Source organism: Thamnophis elegans, chromosome Z (genome assembly GCF_009769535.1).
Source record: "Thamnophis elegans isolate rThaEle1 chromosome Z, rThaEle1.pri, whole genome shotgun sequence".
NCBI classification, from domain to species: Eukaryota; Metazoa; Chordata; class Lepidosauria; order Squamata; family Colubridae; genus Thamnophis; species Thamnophis elegans.
The window spans coordinates 11,797,357-11,816,187 of record NC_045558.1 but is presented as its reverse complement, the minus strand read 5'-3'; the positions used below and the strand labels follow the sequence as shown (position 1 = coordinate 11,816,187).

Sequence of the window (18,831 nt, the reverse complement as noted above, 5' to 3'; positions counted from 1 at the left end):
AATTTTTTTTTAAAAAAAAACCTGTTAAATTGCATTTTTGTACAAACTTTTTGGGTGATTGGATAAAAAATTGTACTTCCTATTCTTTAGAAATAATGACTGGCATTATGTTGCTGTACCTGTCAAATTTAACCCTCTGGGCCAAGACCTTAGGCCTGCAATTATTTCCCTGCTGTTTGCATGGTAATCCCTTCCATCAGAATGTGAGAAACATGTACGAATGGCTATTTAGTTAAGTGTAATATGATCACGCATTATCCTATTGGATTATTAATGGACAACAAACATTGTCTTTTGGAAGATTTGCTTGAACTACAGTATGGTTTTGATTCTGATATATATTTAAATTTGCCAGCCTTTATATGCTAGCTATAGCAAAAACACTAATTTATATTGATTATATACCTTTCTGAAAATGTGAAACTTAGTTTGGTAATATACAGTATCACAAATATAACATGAGATCCATAGTTTAAGCTTTTTTCCTGTTTTATAAAAATGAAAGCAATTAAGTTTTATGCAAACTTTAGACAGTGAACAAGATGTTATAACTCAAAACTATTTGCAAATTAGTGAAAATAGCTACTTCCTTCCTTGCCATTTCTGACAGCTGTTTGTCATGGTCATTACCTTTCATTGCAAGAACAAGTAGTTTTTCTATGATAACAATTTCCCTATCTGAATAAGGTTCATGTTTCCTTGCCTATTATGGGAACTGGCTTTTCCCCCTTTTCATGTGACTAATCATTCAAATTTTGTTATTATCCTAAACCCTAAACTTAAAACACATTTAGAAATTTAAAAAATCTACTTCTTATAATCAGTTTTTGATAATGGAATATTTAATAACTGAGGTGTTTTTATTTTCTGAATTCCATTATTCTTTGTTCTGAAACATCTATGAAAATGTCTTGATTATCACTACCCTGTGGGTAAACAAGGTAAGAACGGTAAGAGGAAGGAAAATCTCCCCTCCCCATTTTCAAGCCGTTCGCAAAAATGCCTCATTCTGAACCTTCAATCCTGCAATCCTGGAATATGCTGAAGGCTCAAAATGGAACGTTTTTACAAACCGTTTGAACATATGGAGGGGGATATTCCTGCCTCTACACCTGTTCTGAAGGTCACAGACTGAAAACAGGATAAGAGACAAAATCCTCCCTCCCGCATTCCTTCAATCCTGCAATCCTGGATAATGTGAAGGCTTGAAATGTGGCATTTTTCAAACCTCTTGAAAATGGGGAGGGGGGATTTCATCTCTTATCCTGTTCTCAGTCTGTAATGACCTTCAGAACAGGGGGAGAGGAAGGAATATCCCCCTCCCCATTTTCAAGCCGTTTGCAAAAATGCCCCATTTCAAGCCTTCAATGTGAGTATGCAGGTGAGAAGCGACCTCCTGTAGGCATTAAAATCCATACACTGGGGACGTCGGAAGAAGCCCTGCGAGGAGACACTGTGCCAAAGTGCAGGAAATCCTCCCCCCCAACCTGCAGATCGTCCTTTCAAAGAGGAGTTTCACCAGGACGAAGAGGTGGCTGAAGGCAGCATTTGTGTTGCCTTCATCCTGGTGAAATTCCTTGTTGAAAGGACGATCTGCAAGTGGGGGGAGAGTTCCTGCACTTCGGCAGCAGTGTCTCCTCGCATGGCTTCTTCCGATGTCCCAGGTATGTTGATTTCTGTCCCTTCGTTTCCTGTTCCATGGACGGAATTGCGAGCTGTGACTGTCACCGTTAGGCAAGGAGGGCATGAGGCATTTGGGTTGTGTTGCTTGGCCTCCGGCTTCTTTTGCAGCTGCAATTGTCTGCAAAAGCAACCGGAGTTTGCTGGAGGCAGAGGCCTGAGCAGCACCCGCGAATCAGCTGTTTTGTGAACAGAGCGGCCCAACTGATCTGATTAAGGGACCAAGGAGCCCTGAGGTGACCGGAGAAGCGAAGGGCTTCCCCCTGTTCTGACTAAACCCATCCCTTCACTAGGGCTTATTTTCAGGGGAGGGTTTATATTTTTGCCCACCGTGAAAATCTGGCATGGTCTTAGTTTCAGGACATGTCGTATTTTCAGGGAAACACGCTACTCAGTACGTCCCTCCATATCTTTCTGTTATTTCGAACTGTCCTCCCTTCTACTACATGGACATACTCCTTCAAATATGGTCTTTTGTCCTTCAAACTTCTCTTTCACCAGCTCTCTTCAACCATAACTTTCTCAGGCTTCCCCTTCCTCTTCACTCATTGATTCCTCTTTTATGCATTTGTTTTGCAATCTGATCTACATTCGTTCTCTCTATTTGACCACACCACTTCAATGTATTTCTTTCGTCCTGGCCCCTCATTTTTGTATTCACCTCACATTCAGTCAGCACCTAATAATTTCAATCCTTTATCAACTTGTGTTAACACAGATTTAAATACTCAGTTCCCACTGCATTATTCAGTTGATTTTATGTTTCTTCTGAAAAACACAGTTCTCACTTTCCTGTAGTTAAAAGGGGCACAATATACAACCATTTTCCCCCAACAAAAATTCATTCTTTGAACCACCAATGCACCACCCACTACTTATCTCCAATCTTAACATTTGTCCATCTGTCACCCTGTCTTTAATAAACATTCTACCAAGGTACACTAAATTATCTATTTGCTCTGGGTTTTGTCCGTAATAAACCAATGGCAATCCTCAATTCCTCTGAAACCCACCATAACACTCAGTTTGATTTTTAGTGGAAAACATACATTCGAACTTTCCAAATTTTGCCTATTGTTACCCTTTTCACCCTTTTGATTCTGTGAAACACACCATCCCAAGCACACATTAAATCAACCCCTTTCTAATTTCTCCATTTGGTGTTGTGCCTTTCCCATTGCATAGGGAAATAGAACAGTATTCTTTATATTATCAGGCACAATATAGTCCTTACATATATATTAAATGTACACAATCATTCCCATAAGCAAACCCCATTAACAGTTTCTGTATGTGATTTGAATTGCGACCGCATTATTTTTTAACAATGACATCCAGTATTTTACTGAATATTAACATGGCATTTAATTCAGTTCCATTCCATGAGATATCACTATCATTCCCTTATAATCTCTAAAATATTCTTTCAAACATTCTCAACTTTAATTTCTTTAAATAAATAAATTGACAAGGGAGCCAGCTCTTCCCAGGTTACAGCAATGTAGATCACGTTCTTTCCAAGGTGATCAAAGGAGTGGCCAAGTATCTATTAATTCAGGAAGGAAATCCAGAAAACAAATCTAAATTTAAAACTTTACACAGGCTCTGATTCCTGTATGCAGCTGCAAGCCATTTTTTGTCTATATATCAGTGGTGGGTTCCTACCGGTTTGAACCGGTTTGGCCAAACTGGTAGTGATTTAGCAGCCTGGGTCACTGGAACCAGTTAAGGAGTGTAGCAGGCCATAGGTGCCGCCCTCTTGTTTTTAAGTTCTGCGCATGTGTAGAATAATTGTAATTGTATCGTGCATGCACGAGCAGTGCACATTAAGTGTGCATGTGCAGCACACACACACGAGCGAACCGGCAGTAGTGCCTCCGGAACTCACCCCTGCTATATATGACACCTTTCCTGGCTGTAAAAAAGATACACGCATTATCTAACCATTGTGAGTCTTCTATTGAGTAAGTTCAAAGCTTGAATATGGAACTATGATTTACATCTGGGCCAAGGATGAAGTATGATCTTTGGATTTGCCTGCCTCTAATTATTAATGGAAGGAGATCCTTCATCTATACTAGACTAAAGATTACATTGTGGCTACAAATATTTTGCAACCTGCTAAATGTCAGTTATGATACCAGTGTCCTGCTTCAGTATTAGAGCTAGACCTTGAACCAAATGGAGGCATTTTTCAGCTAACAAGAATAGATTTCTAAGAGTGTAGATTCTCAGATATATGTTTATTGTAGAAAAGTCATGAAGCCATTACTAAATAACTCTCTGGCAACTGTTGTGTATCAAAAGTTTACAGTAAAGAAAATCAGTGTTCAAAATATTCTATTTTTCTCAAAATATTTTCAAAATGAGTTATTAGAAGTGTTCTCAGACTTCTTTGATCAAACAACTTTCTGATATCTGTTAAGATCTTTTCATTCCTTAAAGAATTGAATCCTTTTTTCTTCTCACACAGAAGCCTAAGCATCTTTGCACATATGAAATGCGGTGCTTGTATAGATTCTCTTTAAACATTTTTGAACTGGGCATAACTAGAAAATACACTTGGATGTTTCTTCCCCCATATAGAAAACAAACCATTATATTTTAATCCTATCAAGCTCTTGGAGCAAAACCGGTAACTTCAAAGCTGCATACATTCAGTTCTTTGAGTTCCTGCAATTCTTCTGGTTGTCTTTCTAGAAGACAGCTACAATTCCAGAAGAATTTTGTTTCATACAGCTCTCAAAGGCTCACCATCTCTGATACACACTACATAAACATGACAAACTAAATAGATAGATAAGTGGATGGATGGATGGATGGATGGATGGATGGATGGATGGATGGATGGAGAGGGAGGGAGGGAGGGAGGGAGGGAGGGAGGGAGGGAGGGAGGGAGGGAGGGAGAGAGAGAGAGAGAGAGAGAGAGAGAGAGAGAGAGAGAGAGAGAGAGAGAGAGAGAGAGAGAGAGAGATTATTCATATGCCCACATACCCACATATATTATATGACACAGAGAAACAACACAGTCTAGTTTGGATATTTACATGTACATAGTGAGAAAAACAAATCTTGGGAGTTTACCAGAGGGAACAAAGCTGTTAGAAAGTGATGAATAGAATCTGAAAAAGATTAGCACCCATTTGCCTACAGAATAAGCTGCTGAGATCCTTGACTTTTGAGATAATGTGTCTGTTTTTTGGGGGATTAATATGCTCAGTTCTGGTCTTCTCCAGTAGAGGGAGTGCTTCCATTAACTCTGGACAGATATTTCTTCCTTGAGCTGGCTTAGTATGTGGAGAACATATATTTTTAAGTACAGAATTTAATCCTGTAGGTGAAATATAGATAACTATATGGTGAACCAGCATTTACTAGGCTATCAGCCTCATGGGATTTTATTTTTTAACATAGGTTCAATTATATTTGTAGAAAAAAATTCTTCAATTGAAGTAAATTATGCAGCATTTATTCTACTTGAAGCATAGTAACTTACTCATTCTTCTAAATAAAATATCTAGTTAAACTTCTGTTGGTTTTAAAAGTGCTCCATAGAGACTAAAAATTCTGCCTCTCTGTGTTTCAGGCTGTTCTTGAGCACTTTTACTCTTGCAGTTTCAGCGGGTGCCGTGCTCCTCTTACCTTTTTCAATAATCAGCAATGAGATTCTGCTTTCTTTTCCACAAAGTTACTATATCCAGTGGTTGAATGGTTCTCTAATTCATGGTTAGTATAATGTCATGTAATATTACTGTTTTAATATGTAATATGTTATAGCTTGTGATTGCTTTTAAAGGTTAGATATAGGTAATCCTCAGTTTACAACAAAGTTATAGCGGCGCTGAAAAAGTGACTTATGAACTGTCCTCACATTTATGACCATTGCAGCACCCTCCTACCATGATCCAAATTTGGCCACATGGCACCAGTATACATTTCTGAGAGTTGCAAGGTGGTCTGTGGTCCATTTGATCACCATATGTGGCTTTCCTGGCTGCTTTACAACATGCAAATCAATGGGGGAAGCTAGATTTGATTAATGACAACATGAGTCACTTAACAACTGCAATTATTCGCTTAAGAGCTGTGGCAAAAAAAATCATAAAATTGGGGAAAACTCATTTAACAATCATATTTCTTAATTCTGGCCCAACTGTCATCGTAAGTTGAGGACTACCTATATATGCTTCTTATCAGACAGGCACGGAAGACAATTGTGAAAATAAAGTAGACTAGAAACACATGGCACCTGGAGGATGTTTAATAAATGAATGTTGTGTGGGATCTGATTATTTTAATATAATTTGGAAGCTGTATCAGGAAATTGTGTGTGAATTTTCTTAATAGCCAATAATATAGTTAGCATCTTGAAATACTGAAAATGAACATTATATAAAGTTTGAATACAGGAGTACTTTGGTATTCATTGTTAATTGGTTATGAAATAACTGATACAGCTATTATTCTACTTGGAATTGTTTTCAAAATCTTAAGAAATGTTTAAACCTAGTGTACATGAGTTTGAACTTGTAGAATTTAAACAAAATCATATTGTAATGATTGTGCCATTTCTATATAATCATTTTGAAGCCCAATATGTGTGTTGTTTTAAAGTAACGATAAAATGGAAAGACCTCACACCATAAATAGGTTCAGCTTTAAATCTCAGTATACAAAACAAAGGGGGGAAAGGGGGGAGATTAAAAAGCCCTGAAATTCTAAAAATACATTTGCCAAATATTAATGTTTCTTTTTCTATTTCATGTGTGTCCAGCAGATGGAGATAGAATATAGTACAAATTGCCCATGGACGTGTACCTTTTCATTCCTCAAAGTATTGTAGGCAAGGCTGAGGCTTTATCAGAGCTGGTGAAATGTTTAATTTCACTTTTTCTTAGTAAGAAATATTTTAATCCGATATTGCATCAGACAGAAGTTGGCCAGAATTTTGTGCTTATTGATAAAATCCCAGATACACTGTAGTTTTCTCATTAGACTGATTTATATTTTTCTCTAATACATTCAACAACCCTTATCTCATTTTTTCCCATCATTGTGTTACACATTCTTTTGATGTTAAATAACTATCTTCAGAAGATTGTTATAGTGGTTCAAAGATAGGTATGTAAATCAGTGTCCAGATTTATGAATGTATCAGACATAGTATAAACCAGATTACTCATGCAGGATATTCTCTGAAGGATTTTTTTCATGCATAGTTTTTGCCTAAACTGCTTGTGTCACAATCTTATTTAGAACTTTAAATGACTCACCAGTAGTAACTTTCAAATAATCAGGCAATGTTTGATAGATGATAGAAAGATTAACATTTGCATTTGCCATTCAGTCTGATACATAATATCCTTTAAAAATTATTTGGGAGTATGGGAATGTAAAAGAGGCAGCTGCTTTGTCTTTAACGCAACTCCTTAAAATAGCTTGCATTTGCTTTTGGAAACCTGGAAAGACTTGCACCAATTTTGAAACACCCCATGAAGCATACATAGCTCTAATATCTAGAATCTTAAATCTTCAGAGCAGTGAATATGTCAGGTCAGAAGAAATTCTGTGATTCTGCTGCTAACATATTATGAAAGCTCGTAATCACCAAGCACGTCTGGTCAGCATTTGAGAATGCATTTTAATTTATGGATAAATACTTTACATGGGAAAATACAGCTACAGAACTAGAAAGACCATCTAAAATTGCTGTGTCTTAAAAGATCGCCAAGAGAAAAAAAAATAAAAGTAATTTTTTTCTGAGATATGTTTAAAATTCTACTGTATTTGAGGAACAATATATTGACATTTTTCTTTTCTTGTTTTGTTTAGGTTTATGGAACCTTGCTTCCCTCTTTTCTAATCTTTGTTTGTTTATATTGATGCCCTTTGCTTTCTTCTTTCTGGAGTCAGAAGGCTTTGCTGGCTTAAAAAAGGTGCGTAGCTATTATACTATAATTGGATATCAGAAATACCCTGTGATGGTGTGTTGGGGGGTACTTGCTGCTTTCTTGGTTGTTTTCTTACAGATGCTTTGTCACAGTATTGGTAACATCATCATCATCATGTCAACATCTGTAGAGTTTCTCAGTCACCCAGGCCATGGTTGTCCCAAAGGTGCTTTTTCAAGAGGCAACTGGCCTTTTTTGTTTTTCTTTGAAGGTGTTTCACTTCTCATCCAAGAAGCTTCTTCAGTTCTGACTTGGATGGTGAGAAACAGAAGGATTTATATTTCTTGCAGACGACTTGTATTCTTTTAGAGAGTCACTGAGGCCACTTGGAGGTTTAGCTATGTCCTCAGGGTCACCTGTAATGCAAATGGGTGTGGAACCTTCTTGGAACTGCTGAAAGGACTTGGTTGTGGAGCTGTGCTTTCTTCAGTATGTTTTCTGCCCTGTGTCGCGTCACTATTGAACACAGGCACAGGCTGTTGGGAATGAGACTGTGTTGTTTGCACCTCAAATTGAAGCATCCTTCAGCAGAAAGCACAGCTCCACAACATACTTTCAGCAGTTCCAAGAAGGCTCCACACCCATTTGCATTACTCAGGTGACCTCTGAAGACACAGACAAATCTTCAAGTGACCTCAATGACTCTCTAAAAGAATACCAATGACCAGCTGTCTGCAAGGAATATGAATCCTTCCATTCCTCACCATCCAGTCAGAGCTGAAGAAGCTCCGTGGATAAGAAGAGAGACATCTTCAAAGAAAAACCAGGAATAACCATGTCAATAGACACATTGACATAAAAAATAGCTACATACCATGCAGAATAGACAATCAACAAGCCAAAAGAGATACAAAGGACCAAAATACCTTCCCATCAGCAATCAGCATCCAGATGAGCATAGATTTAACTCCAAGATTAACATCATAACAACAATCAATATCTCAGTCAAAGAAATGCCAATCAAGCCAACAGTAAACAGCTCAACCAAAGAACTTCCAAGATCTTTCCCACCAACACTGATGTGGGGGGTGGGGGGCACCAGAATATGAACTGACACAAACCTCACTCCTAATTGGTACTGATGATGATACCTAATTTGGGTAATGAAACATCTGCAAGAAAACACCGAAGTTCAGAGAGCACCCTGGACACCCCCCCCCCCCATTTCAACCCTGAGCTACGAATATTTTCCTTTATTGATCCCATATGATCACTGGCAAAGCTTTATTTAAAAAAGGGAAGGATCTTAAAAATCTGTGCTAAAGGTACTATGTTTAAGCTAAATGTAATAGAATTGGACCTTAACAATACAGGTAGTCCTCAATGTATGACCACAATTGGGACCAGAATTTCTGTTGCTAAGAAAGACAGCTGTTAAGTGAGATGTCAAAGTTTATGACTTTTTTGGCATGGTTATTAAGGGAAGCACTGCAGTTGTTAAATGAATCACACAGTTGCTAAGTAAATCTGCCTTCTCCTGCTGACTTTGTTTGTGGGAAGCTTGAGTGGGAAGATCACAAGTGGCTGTCATATAACTTTGCTTACATTAGAGTTATGAATAAATTGCAAGTATTTAATTATTTTTAATGTAGTTTCTACTATTGAATAAGTATATGTAACAGTTTGAAAGGGGGGAAACATGTATAAGTATGAATCATTAAATATTGACAGCACTCAGATTTTAATGGGCATTAACTTGAATAATAAATTCATAATTTGTGACTATTACATGTCAGTTTATTCAAAATGCAGTCAGGCTGAATTTGATCCTATTTTCTTTTTTCCAGCATTCATTTAACCTTGTCAATTAGAGTTTCCTGTTCGATTTTGATAATATATATAATAAACCACGTGATCTGATTTATCCTAGTTCACTGCAAATGTACAGTTTGGTGAGACAGTACATTGTTTGCTTCTTACCTTTTTACTCTATTCAAGTAGATAAAAATAATCAAGTCTTATTTTATAATTTCCAAACCAAGATTTCTGATTTAAGTTCATAATCAGTCTGGTACTCATAAAGCAACAATAAATCTCATCAGCATACATTTATTCTACTGTTTTTGAAATGTTTGATTTTCTGTAGAAGTTTTCAGTTACATCAAGAAATCAAACAATTTGGCAACTAACCTGAAAAAAATCTGGGAGAAATCTAATGTGGACTCAAATTCTCTATACTGTTAAAGCACGAATCATAGCAAAAACAGCAGGAGATATGAATGGGAGGTCTTCAGATATGTTTTCTTATTTATCCTTTATCCTTGCCAATAGAATTGATTTTTATTCCTTTCATGAAAGGGTTTCTCAAGAACACGAGAGCCATGCTGAATATCTTTAAAAACACATTTAGTTCACTCTAACATTCTGATAGCCATTATACTAAAGCCCACAAATAGGACATGAATGGAATGTAATCTTTCTAATCATGTTCTCCCAATAACTGGGAGTCAGGCAATTAATAGTACAGGTAATATAAGGAGACTTTGGTAGTAAGTACATGCGCAGCTATGCAGGGTAGGTAGATGCAAATCCCTATATCTGAAGTTGGACTCTAGGGAAAAGTTGGATGCACTAATTGGTGTACAGGTAGTCCTCGACTTATGACCACTAGTGGGCCCAAAATTTATGTTGCTAAGCAAGACAGTTAAGTGAGTTTTGTCTCATTTTATGACCTTTCTTGCCATAGTTACGTGAATCACTGCAGTTAAGTTAGTAACACGGTTGTTAAGTGAATCTTGCCTTTCAGAGCCGAGGTGGTGCAGCGGTTAAATGCAGCACTGCAGGCTACTTCAGCTGACTGCAGTTCTGCAGTTCAACTGTTCAAATCTCACCGGCTCAGGGTTGACTCAGCCTTCCATCCTTCCGAGGTGGGTAAAATGAGGACCCGGATTGTTGGGGGCAATATGCTAACTCTGTAAACCGCTTAGAGAGGACTGAAAGCCCTATGAAGCGGTATATAAGTCTAACTGCTATTGCTATTTCCCATTGACTTTGTTTGTCAAAAGATTGCAGAAGGAGATCACATGACTCCAGGACACTGCAACCATCATAAATATAAACCAGTTTCCAAGTGTTTGAATTTGACTATGGGGATGCTGCAATGGTTGTAAGTGTGGAAAAATGGTCATAAGCCACTTTTTTCTGTGCTATAGTAACTAAACATTCACTAAACAAATGATTGTAAGTTGAGGACTACATGTATTGGCTGTCCTGTAGCTCAGGGGTCCCCAATTTGTGTGCAGTGGCCCACTAGTGGGCCATGAGAGATTTTCAGCTCGGCCACGGAAACAGCTGGTTTCCCCCCTTCCTTCCCCCGCAGTTCACAAAGCCAGAAACTTTGGGGATCTCTGCTGTTCAGGGCATTTCAATCTTGCTTTTTGATGATGGACTTGTGAGTTTTTAAATGCTAATTAATGGAGTTCATTCATTATAACATAAGATTCTTCTAGTGCCTCATATCGATCCCTTCTGCCAATTTTTTTATTTTTGTTTTGAATATAACATCAAGATTCAGATATAGGAATTGGTTACTCATCATGGATAGGTGTAGTATTTGCTTGAGAAATCAAATTGAATATGGTTCCCTCTAGGATTTTAGTCAAAATATTCTGTTAATTCAAGTTGAATATTTTTGGCCTAAGGGGGTTGGTTTAACTTGCACTTTTGAAAAAAGAGATTTAATTGTGTCCCCCCGCCCCCCCAACCACTTAGAAAAAAGTGTTGCTTTTACAGTGTTGCTTCAGTACTCAACTCATCGTTAATTGGTTCCAGGAGGTGCAATGAGTACCAAAAATAATGAGTACCAAATTTTTTCTCCCATAAGGAGTAATGTAGTGAGTCACAAGGCAGCCAACACTGACAAAATCGATACATTGAATACCAAACAAACAATGACTACTGGACAAAATTTTCACCTCAAAATATGTACAAATTTGATGAGTTTCAAAGCAGTTGAGTACCACGGTACCACTGTAGTTCTATTTGACCAATTATGTCTACCGTGTAAAAAGACGGTGACATGGGGCTTTGAAGCAAAAGGTTCTTTCTTAAGCAGAAAGTATCTTCTGTAGATGGAAGAGTTTTATCGCTTATACTAGGTTATTTGGCAAAAAAAGAAGAAGTCGAAGCAGATTTCTTCTGCCTATACAAATGGAAGCATAAGAATTCTAAATAAATCTAAGAGTTGTATGATGGGAACACTTGGGAAATTCTTATGAAAGTAATTTTAAAACTGTGTTGCGTCATGCATCCAGATATATCAGGGTTTGGTACCCAGTGCAGAAAATCTGTGGATTGAGAGCTTAATCAAGAACATCAAAAGAGAATGCTTGATAGCAATTTTTAAAATTAATTACCCTGTTTCCCTGAAAATAAGACCTCCAAGGATAATAAGCCCAATTGGGCTTTTGAGCCCATGTGTTAAAATAATCCCTCCCCTGAAAATAATCCCTCCCCAAAAATATTGCAACACAGCAGCAGCCATGAGGTGACCATGTTCGCCGCCTCATGCACCTCAAAAATAATAATTCCCTGAAAATAAGGCCAAGTGCTTATTTTGGGGGTCAAAAGAAACAGAGAGAAACATGGTAAGTAGGCCAAATGGAAGTGAAGAGGCCAATCTATGAAGCTGAGCAAAATAACAGCACAATGAAAGAGGAACAAATATTGTTTTAATATACTTCTATCTTGTTTCACATTGTTTATGTTCCTTTTGACAAACTTACATAAAAGTGACTGTACTGTATTTTATGACCAGATGGCTTTGTCCCCTTTTCTAGCTAATTCGGATCAGGCCTTCAGTATTAAAGAGACAGAAAGACAAGTAGGAAGTCAAAAGAAATGTGTCTTAATGACGTTTCATTGCATTCCTTCATTAGGGTTGCTTATTGTCTATGGAGATTCTTAGTCATCCAGGTCATGGTTATCCCAAAGGTGCTTTTTTAAAAGGCAACTGGACCTTGTTTTTCTTTGAAGACATTTTGTTTATCATCCAAAAAGCTTTTCCAGTTCTTGGACGAGAAGCAAAACATCTTCAGGGAAAGACAAAGTCCAATTGCGTTTTGAAAAAGCACTTTTGGGATCAGGATTGCTTGTTTTTCGCCATTGACGATCCATAAATTGCTGGAAATAAAGGATTAAGGAAGTGCTGCTTAGTGTTAATGGCACATAGATGTTCGTGATAGAGCACTGTGAATGAAAAGAAATCAGATATTGAAGAAACAAAAAGGAAGAATCCTGCTTGGAGTTTTTAAAAGAAATTTAGCTTGCACAATATTTTGATCTTAATATTTGTTACAAAAAGATACAGCAGTATTTCACCAGGTGCTGCATCTCAACTAAGCCTATCACTGGTATATTTTCTACATTGAATTCTCAGGATATTTTTTGTTTAAAAATAGCAATAGCACTTAGACTTATATACCACTTCACAGTGCTTTACAGCCCTCTCTAAGTAGTTACAGAGTCAGCATATTGCCCTCAACAATCTGGGTCCCCATTTTACTGACCTTGGAAGGATGAGTCAGCCTTGAAACTGGATGGCCTTATATTTTAATATGGAAGTGACAGACTGTTGTTGAACAGATACATTTATGAAAGCATAGAGTATAAAATTAAGGTAGCATTTTAATAAGCCTGGTGGCAAGGCTACTTCACAATACGCAAAAATACATTTTAAAACCTGCTACCAGGTTTTCTGGAAAATAAGACCCTGTCTTATTCTTTTTTTCCCCTCCAAAAGAGACATTAGGTCTTATTTTGGGGGCATGACTTCCACTGCCTCATTTTGCAGCAGTTGCCAGCCCACTTCTTCTGCGGCTGCTTGCCGCCGCTCATGCGCAGCACCCCCTGGACTCTGTTTCGCTGTCAGAGGCCTCTACAGCTGATAAATTAGATCTGGATTGACGCGCATGGCACCCCCTGGCCTTTGTTTCACTGTCAGAAGCCTTTGGAAAGGCCTCTGATGGTGAAATGGAGGTCAGGGAGCGCCATGTGCAAGCAGTGGCAAGCGTCCACACAAGAAGTGAGCTGGCAAGGTGAGACAGGTGTTGGGTGTGGGAACATGTTGATGTTGTATCTTCATTCCACTGGCTGCAACTGACCTGAGGTAAGGGGGTGTGGGGCACGTAGGGCAGCTCCACACCCCATCCCCACCCTAGCTTGATTGTTACCTGTGCACCTCACCCCACCTCGTGCAATTAGGTGCAACAGAGTGGAGTAGAGCTTATTTGGGAGTGGGGTAGGGCTTATGTTGGGCACATGTAAAATCAAGCTAGGTTTTATTTTTGGAATAAGTGTTACTTTGGGGGCAAAACTCATTTAAAAAATGTTGCACTTAGCAACATAAATTTCAACCATGGTAGTGGAGTGGTTAGAATGCAGTTTTGCAGGCTACTTCTGTTGACTGCCGGCTGACTGCAGTTTGGCAGTTCAAATCTCACCAGGCTCAAAGTTGACTCAGTTTTCCATCCTTCCACGGTTGGTAAAATTTGGACCCAGATTGTTGAGGGCCATGTGCTGACTCTGTAAAACGGTTTAGAGAGGTCTATAAAGCACTACGAAGCGGTATATAAGTCTGTTATTGCTATTTCTATAAATTTGGGCTCAATTATAATCTCAACTTGAGGACCACCTGTACTTAACAAGTTGATTTGGAGCCCTTCTGTTAGCATTTTGGCACCATAAACTTTGGACTGGGAATTCTGATGTGAGTTGGTTGTCTTTTGTTCTATAACAACACATCTCTTCAACTAACCAGAACTAGAAACAGTATTACCTTGGCATTGTTTATGCACCTCTGCTAATGTACAGTGGGAATAGAAGTTGAGGTTATGTGGGTGATTCTTTTATATATAAAAAAACTTGCTTTCTGGATTTTGTAATGGCTTTTCTGCTTGATACTATTATACAGATCGGATAACTTTTTTTAAGCATTGTTGTAAGAAAATTTGTAACTGCATAATATTGTACATATTAATTCTCAGAGTAATTTGCTATTATAGGGAAAAAACTTTATTATTATTATTTGTTTGAAATTCAAAGTATTGCTTGCTGATATAGCTGTCAAATTGAATGTCTTAATGAAAAAAAGCCTTTGCGAAACTAATATGATTAACTTCAATGGAAATAAATAGAAATAGTACAGATGATACGTATTAAGGATTGTAACATATTTTTTTCTCCAAGGTATTTCAATTTTAGTTTAGTTTCTCAAAAATGCACATTGAAAGTGAGTATCAATATATCATATGTTTATGTTTGTGTCTATTTCTTGTTTACTATGTGTATTTTTTTTTAAATAGGGAATCAAAGCACGTATTTTGGAAACTCTTGTTATGCTCATTCTTCTTGCGTTGCTTATTCTTGGAATTGTATGGGTAGCTTCAGCTCTCATAGACAATGATGCTGCAAGTATGGAGTCCTTATATGGTAAGAAAATCTTTTCTGTGTTCTGCTTTTCTAAAGAAAGTTAACTGAGTGGCCATTAGACAAAACAAAACTGTTTTTTTTTTATAGGCTAACTTAAATTCTAAGCTTTTTAAATATTGTTATTTCTTTCCATCTTATGTTTCACTTGGGATTGGATTTGAGCTAATTGCTGCATGGGATACAGTGACTATTTATTTGTTTCTTAATCTCAGAACCAAAAATATCATAAATTGAAAAAATGTAGGAAATGCTAATGAAAAGGTTGTAATCCAGTTGAGGGCAAGGGAAAATGTTTTGGTTTTGGCTAGAAGTTGAGATTAGCTCTTCTGGATGATATGTATTTCTCAGAGAGATTTGTTTTCTGATTTTATAAAAAAAATCATTTGAAGTGACAGTGATTGTCTTCAATCAACTATATTTTTATTAACAAGAATGTTGTTGCATATTTGAGGCTGGTAAATAGAATAGATTAACACATTCTTTTTAATACTTTCATATATATTGGATGAAATAATGTACTAAATAAAGTATTTTTTTATTTCAGATCTTTGGGAATTCTACCTCCCTTATTTATATTCCTGTATATCTTTGATGGGGTGTTTACTACTTCTTCGTAAGTTTTTCATACATATATTAGAAATAATATTTGGTGAGACTTTTTGGCCTTCCAATGCAGGTGTCAGACACTTGCTATTTTCTGTGTGAATATACTTTATTCAGCCTTAGCGCCCTGCAAAGCATTTGAAAGAGGCACTTTTTAACGATTAGCATAGTGAAAACATATCTCTACAACTTGCTGAAAAAACTTTGTCTTTTGGTAGAATTAACTGGTTTGAAGACATCTCCTAGTTATTTGTACGTCTGTTTGCGTGCATTGCCATTTTGTTGGTGGCTGTACGTACAAGTTGGTCAAGGTGCAAATACATGTGGATTGCCAGGGGAAACTTTTGAGACAGTTGAAAAGGTCTTCTAAGGATGCGGTTGTTTTAAAATTTCAAAGTGAGATTCTTCGCAGGAACTGCCATACTTCTAAGTATTTGGCCTAGTCTGTAAAACCTGGGTTTTCTAAAATGTATTGCTTTAGCTGTCACTGATAAAAATACTTATATTCTTTTTAAATAGTTAACTCATTACTTCCAGGGTTTCAAAAATTCCTTGGAATATAATGGTGTGAAGCAGCTAATAATTCACCTAGCTTCGTATGATTCATGGTGAGTTTAAACACTCATATCCTTCCTTCAGGCCATAATGATAAACTTGATACCTAACAATCAATCATAAAATAAATTACACACACACAAGTCAGGGTTCCGATGGATGCCACACCACAGTAAAGTTACTTTAAAAAAAACTAAATGAAGCCATAAATAAATAAGTAATAAATAAATCAAATAAGGAGGAGGAATAATATTTAAAATTCGGTTCAGCCCAAATGTATGTTGGACTAGTAGTAATGAAATCCTGAACAATAAAGGAAGCAATATAAATCACCTCAGACAAGTGCCTATGTAGCCTCCAGCTGAAGGCCTCTAATAAAATGAAGCCTAACATTTCACTGGGTCATTGGTTCCCAATTTTGAACCACTCTTAACCATTCTTATATATTATAGAAATTATTTGGAATGTCTCTTTGTGTAGCTTAAATCTATTATTCTGTCTTTTGGATCAAGAAAGAATAGATTTTAAACCTTTGTAGCAGTGTTTCGTAAAATGTAGCCTGAGGCCTCCAAGACCCCCTCAAGAGTCCTGAAAAGTCAAATTTATTTGCCATATATTGAATATATTTGCAAAGATATAAAACAATGTATCTTCTCATATTTTATTTGTTAAAAAACATGTAGGGTTTTTTTCATGAACAATATTCAAGTTAATATCTATTTTATCTTGTTATTTTTACATGATTTAACATGTTTCTGTGAATGAATCAATTTTAAAATTTAAAATGATAAGTCTCAATAAATGTAATACATATAAACAAAAGCTCTTTGGTGGTTCTCCATAGGTTTTAAAGGTAGGAAATAGTCATGAGAAGAAAAGATTTAAGAAGCACTGTAGCATAATTTTAGGTTTTGCGAAACAGCTTATCCCTGCTCTCATTCCCCTCTTCTAACCTAACCATTCTTGTCTCTTTCCATTTTTTTAGTCATGTGTGTATTAAGCATTAGACACCAAAATATAACATTATAATACTTACGTCAGTGTATAATACCTAGGTCAGAATAGAGAAATTCTTACTTAATACCAAAACTACGAAAAGCATGAAATAAGAAATATAGAATGTAAGATAGTAGAAACATTAAATGATTTTAGTTTACAACAGTAAGTACATAGAAATATGGGAATTGTCTCTTGTAAGTTATCAACTCCAGGTAGATTTCACACACTATATCACAATAACAGTAATTTCTTATAAATATGGCAGGATTAATAAATGGTCATGTTTGATCTGTGCAAAGTGACATTTTTAGTACAAGGAAAAGAAGAGCACTTTAGATATGTCTGACACTTTCGACAGGTTTGATAGAGTGAACTTGCCCAGGTTCATAATCTGGAAAAAAATTGAATAAAATAAAATTAAAAAACCCTCAAAGGTCAAACTTGATGGACAGCTAGGTCTTTTTCTACTGTCAGTTTTCTATACAATAATACAATAGCACAGTTGGAAGGGACCTTGGAGGTCTTCTAGTCCAACCCTGCCTAGGCAGGAAACCCTATACCGTTTCAGACAGATGGCTATCCAACATCCAACATCTTCTTAAAGACTTGCAGTGTGGAGGATTCACAACTTCTGGAGGCAAGCTGTTCCACTGATTAATTGTTCCAACTGTCAGGAAATTTCTCCTTAGTTCTAAGTTGCTTCTCTCCTTGATTGTTTCTTGTTCTACCCTCAGATGCCTTGGAGAATAGTTTGACTCTCTCTTCTTTGTGGCAACCCTTGAGATATTGGAACACTGCTATCATGTCTCCCCTAGTCCTTCATTTCATTTCTTTTCATTTATTTGGTTTGTATGCCGCCCTATTCCCAAGAGACTCAGGGCAGCTAACAGTAAAAAGGGGATACAAAAAATAAAAAATAAAAAACAGCAATTTAAAATTCACCAACAGTCGTAACCCCGAGTGGGGCTGGATAATTCAACAGCCCCAGGCCTGCCGGAACAGCCAGGTCTTAGTTGCTTTGTGAAAGGCCGGAAGGGTAGTAAGGGTCTGGATCTCCACAGGGGAGCTCATTCCATAGGGCCACAGAGAAGGCCCTCCCCCGGGGGGTCGCTGGCCGACATTGGCCAGCAGATGGAATTCGGAGGAGGCCTAGTCTGTGGGATCTAATAGGTCTTTGGGAGGTGACTGGCAGGAGGCGGTCTCTCAAGTAACCAGGTCCGATACCATGTAGGGCTTTAAAAGTAACGACTAGCACCTTGAAGCGTGTCCTGTAATGTGGGTGTACCGAGGTGCACCCACAATCGCTCGAGCGGCTGCATTCTGGACAAGCTGAAGTCTTCGAACACTCTTCAAAGGCAGCCCCATGTAGAGCGTGTTACAGTAGTCCAGTCTTGAGGTGACGAGGGCGTGAGTGACTATCCGAAGGGCCTCCTGGTCCAGATAGGGTAGCAATTGGTGCACCAGGCGAACCTGGGCAAAGGCCCCCCTGGTCACAGCTGATAAAGGATGTTCTAAAGTCAGCTGCGAATCCAGGACGACTCCCAAATTGCGAACCCTCTCTGAGGGGCGTATAATTTCACCCCCCAGGCTAAGTCCTTCTTTCTATTAAACTAGA

General features: G+C 37.5%; 1 protein-coding gene across 2 annotated transcripts in view; it reads left to right on the top strand.

Moving 5' to 3' along the window:
- Positions 1–18,831, top strand: part of LMBR1 (limb development membrane protein 1) — a 68,382-nt gene that overhangs the window by 28,293 nt on the left and 21,258 nt on the right. For both annotated transcript variants that reach the window (XM_032235247.1, XM_032235246.1), the window contains exons 4-7: positions 5,267–5,406; positions 7,513–7,616; positions 14,933–15,059; positions 15,604–15,672. In XM_032235247.1, the coding sequence (XP_032091138.1) occupies positions 5,267–5,406; positions 7,513–7,616; positions 14,933–15,059; positions 15,604–15,672 (440 nt within the window). The remainder of the gene's footprint in view (positions 1–5,266; positions 5,407–7,512; positions 7,617–14,932; positions 15,060–15,603; positions 15,673–18,831) is intronic.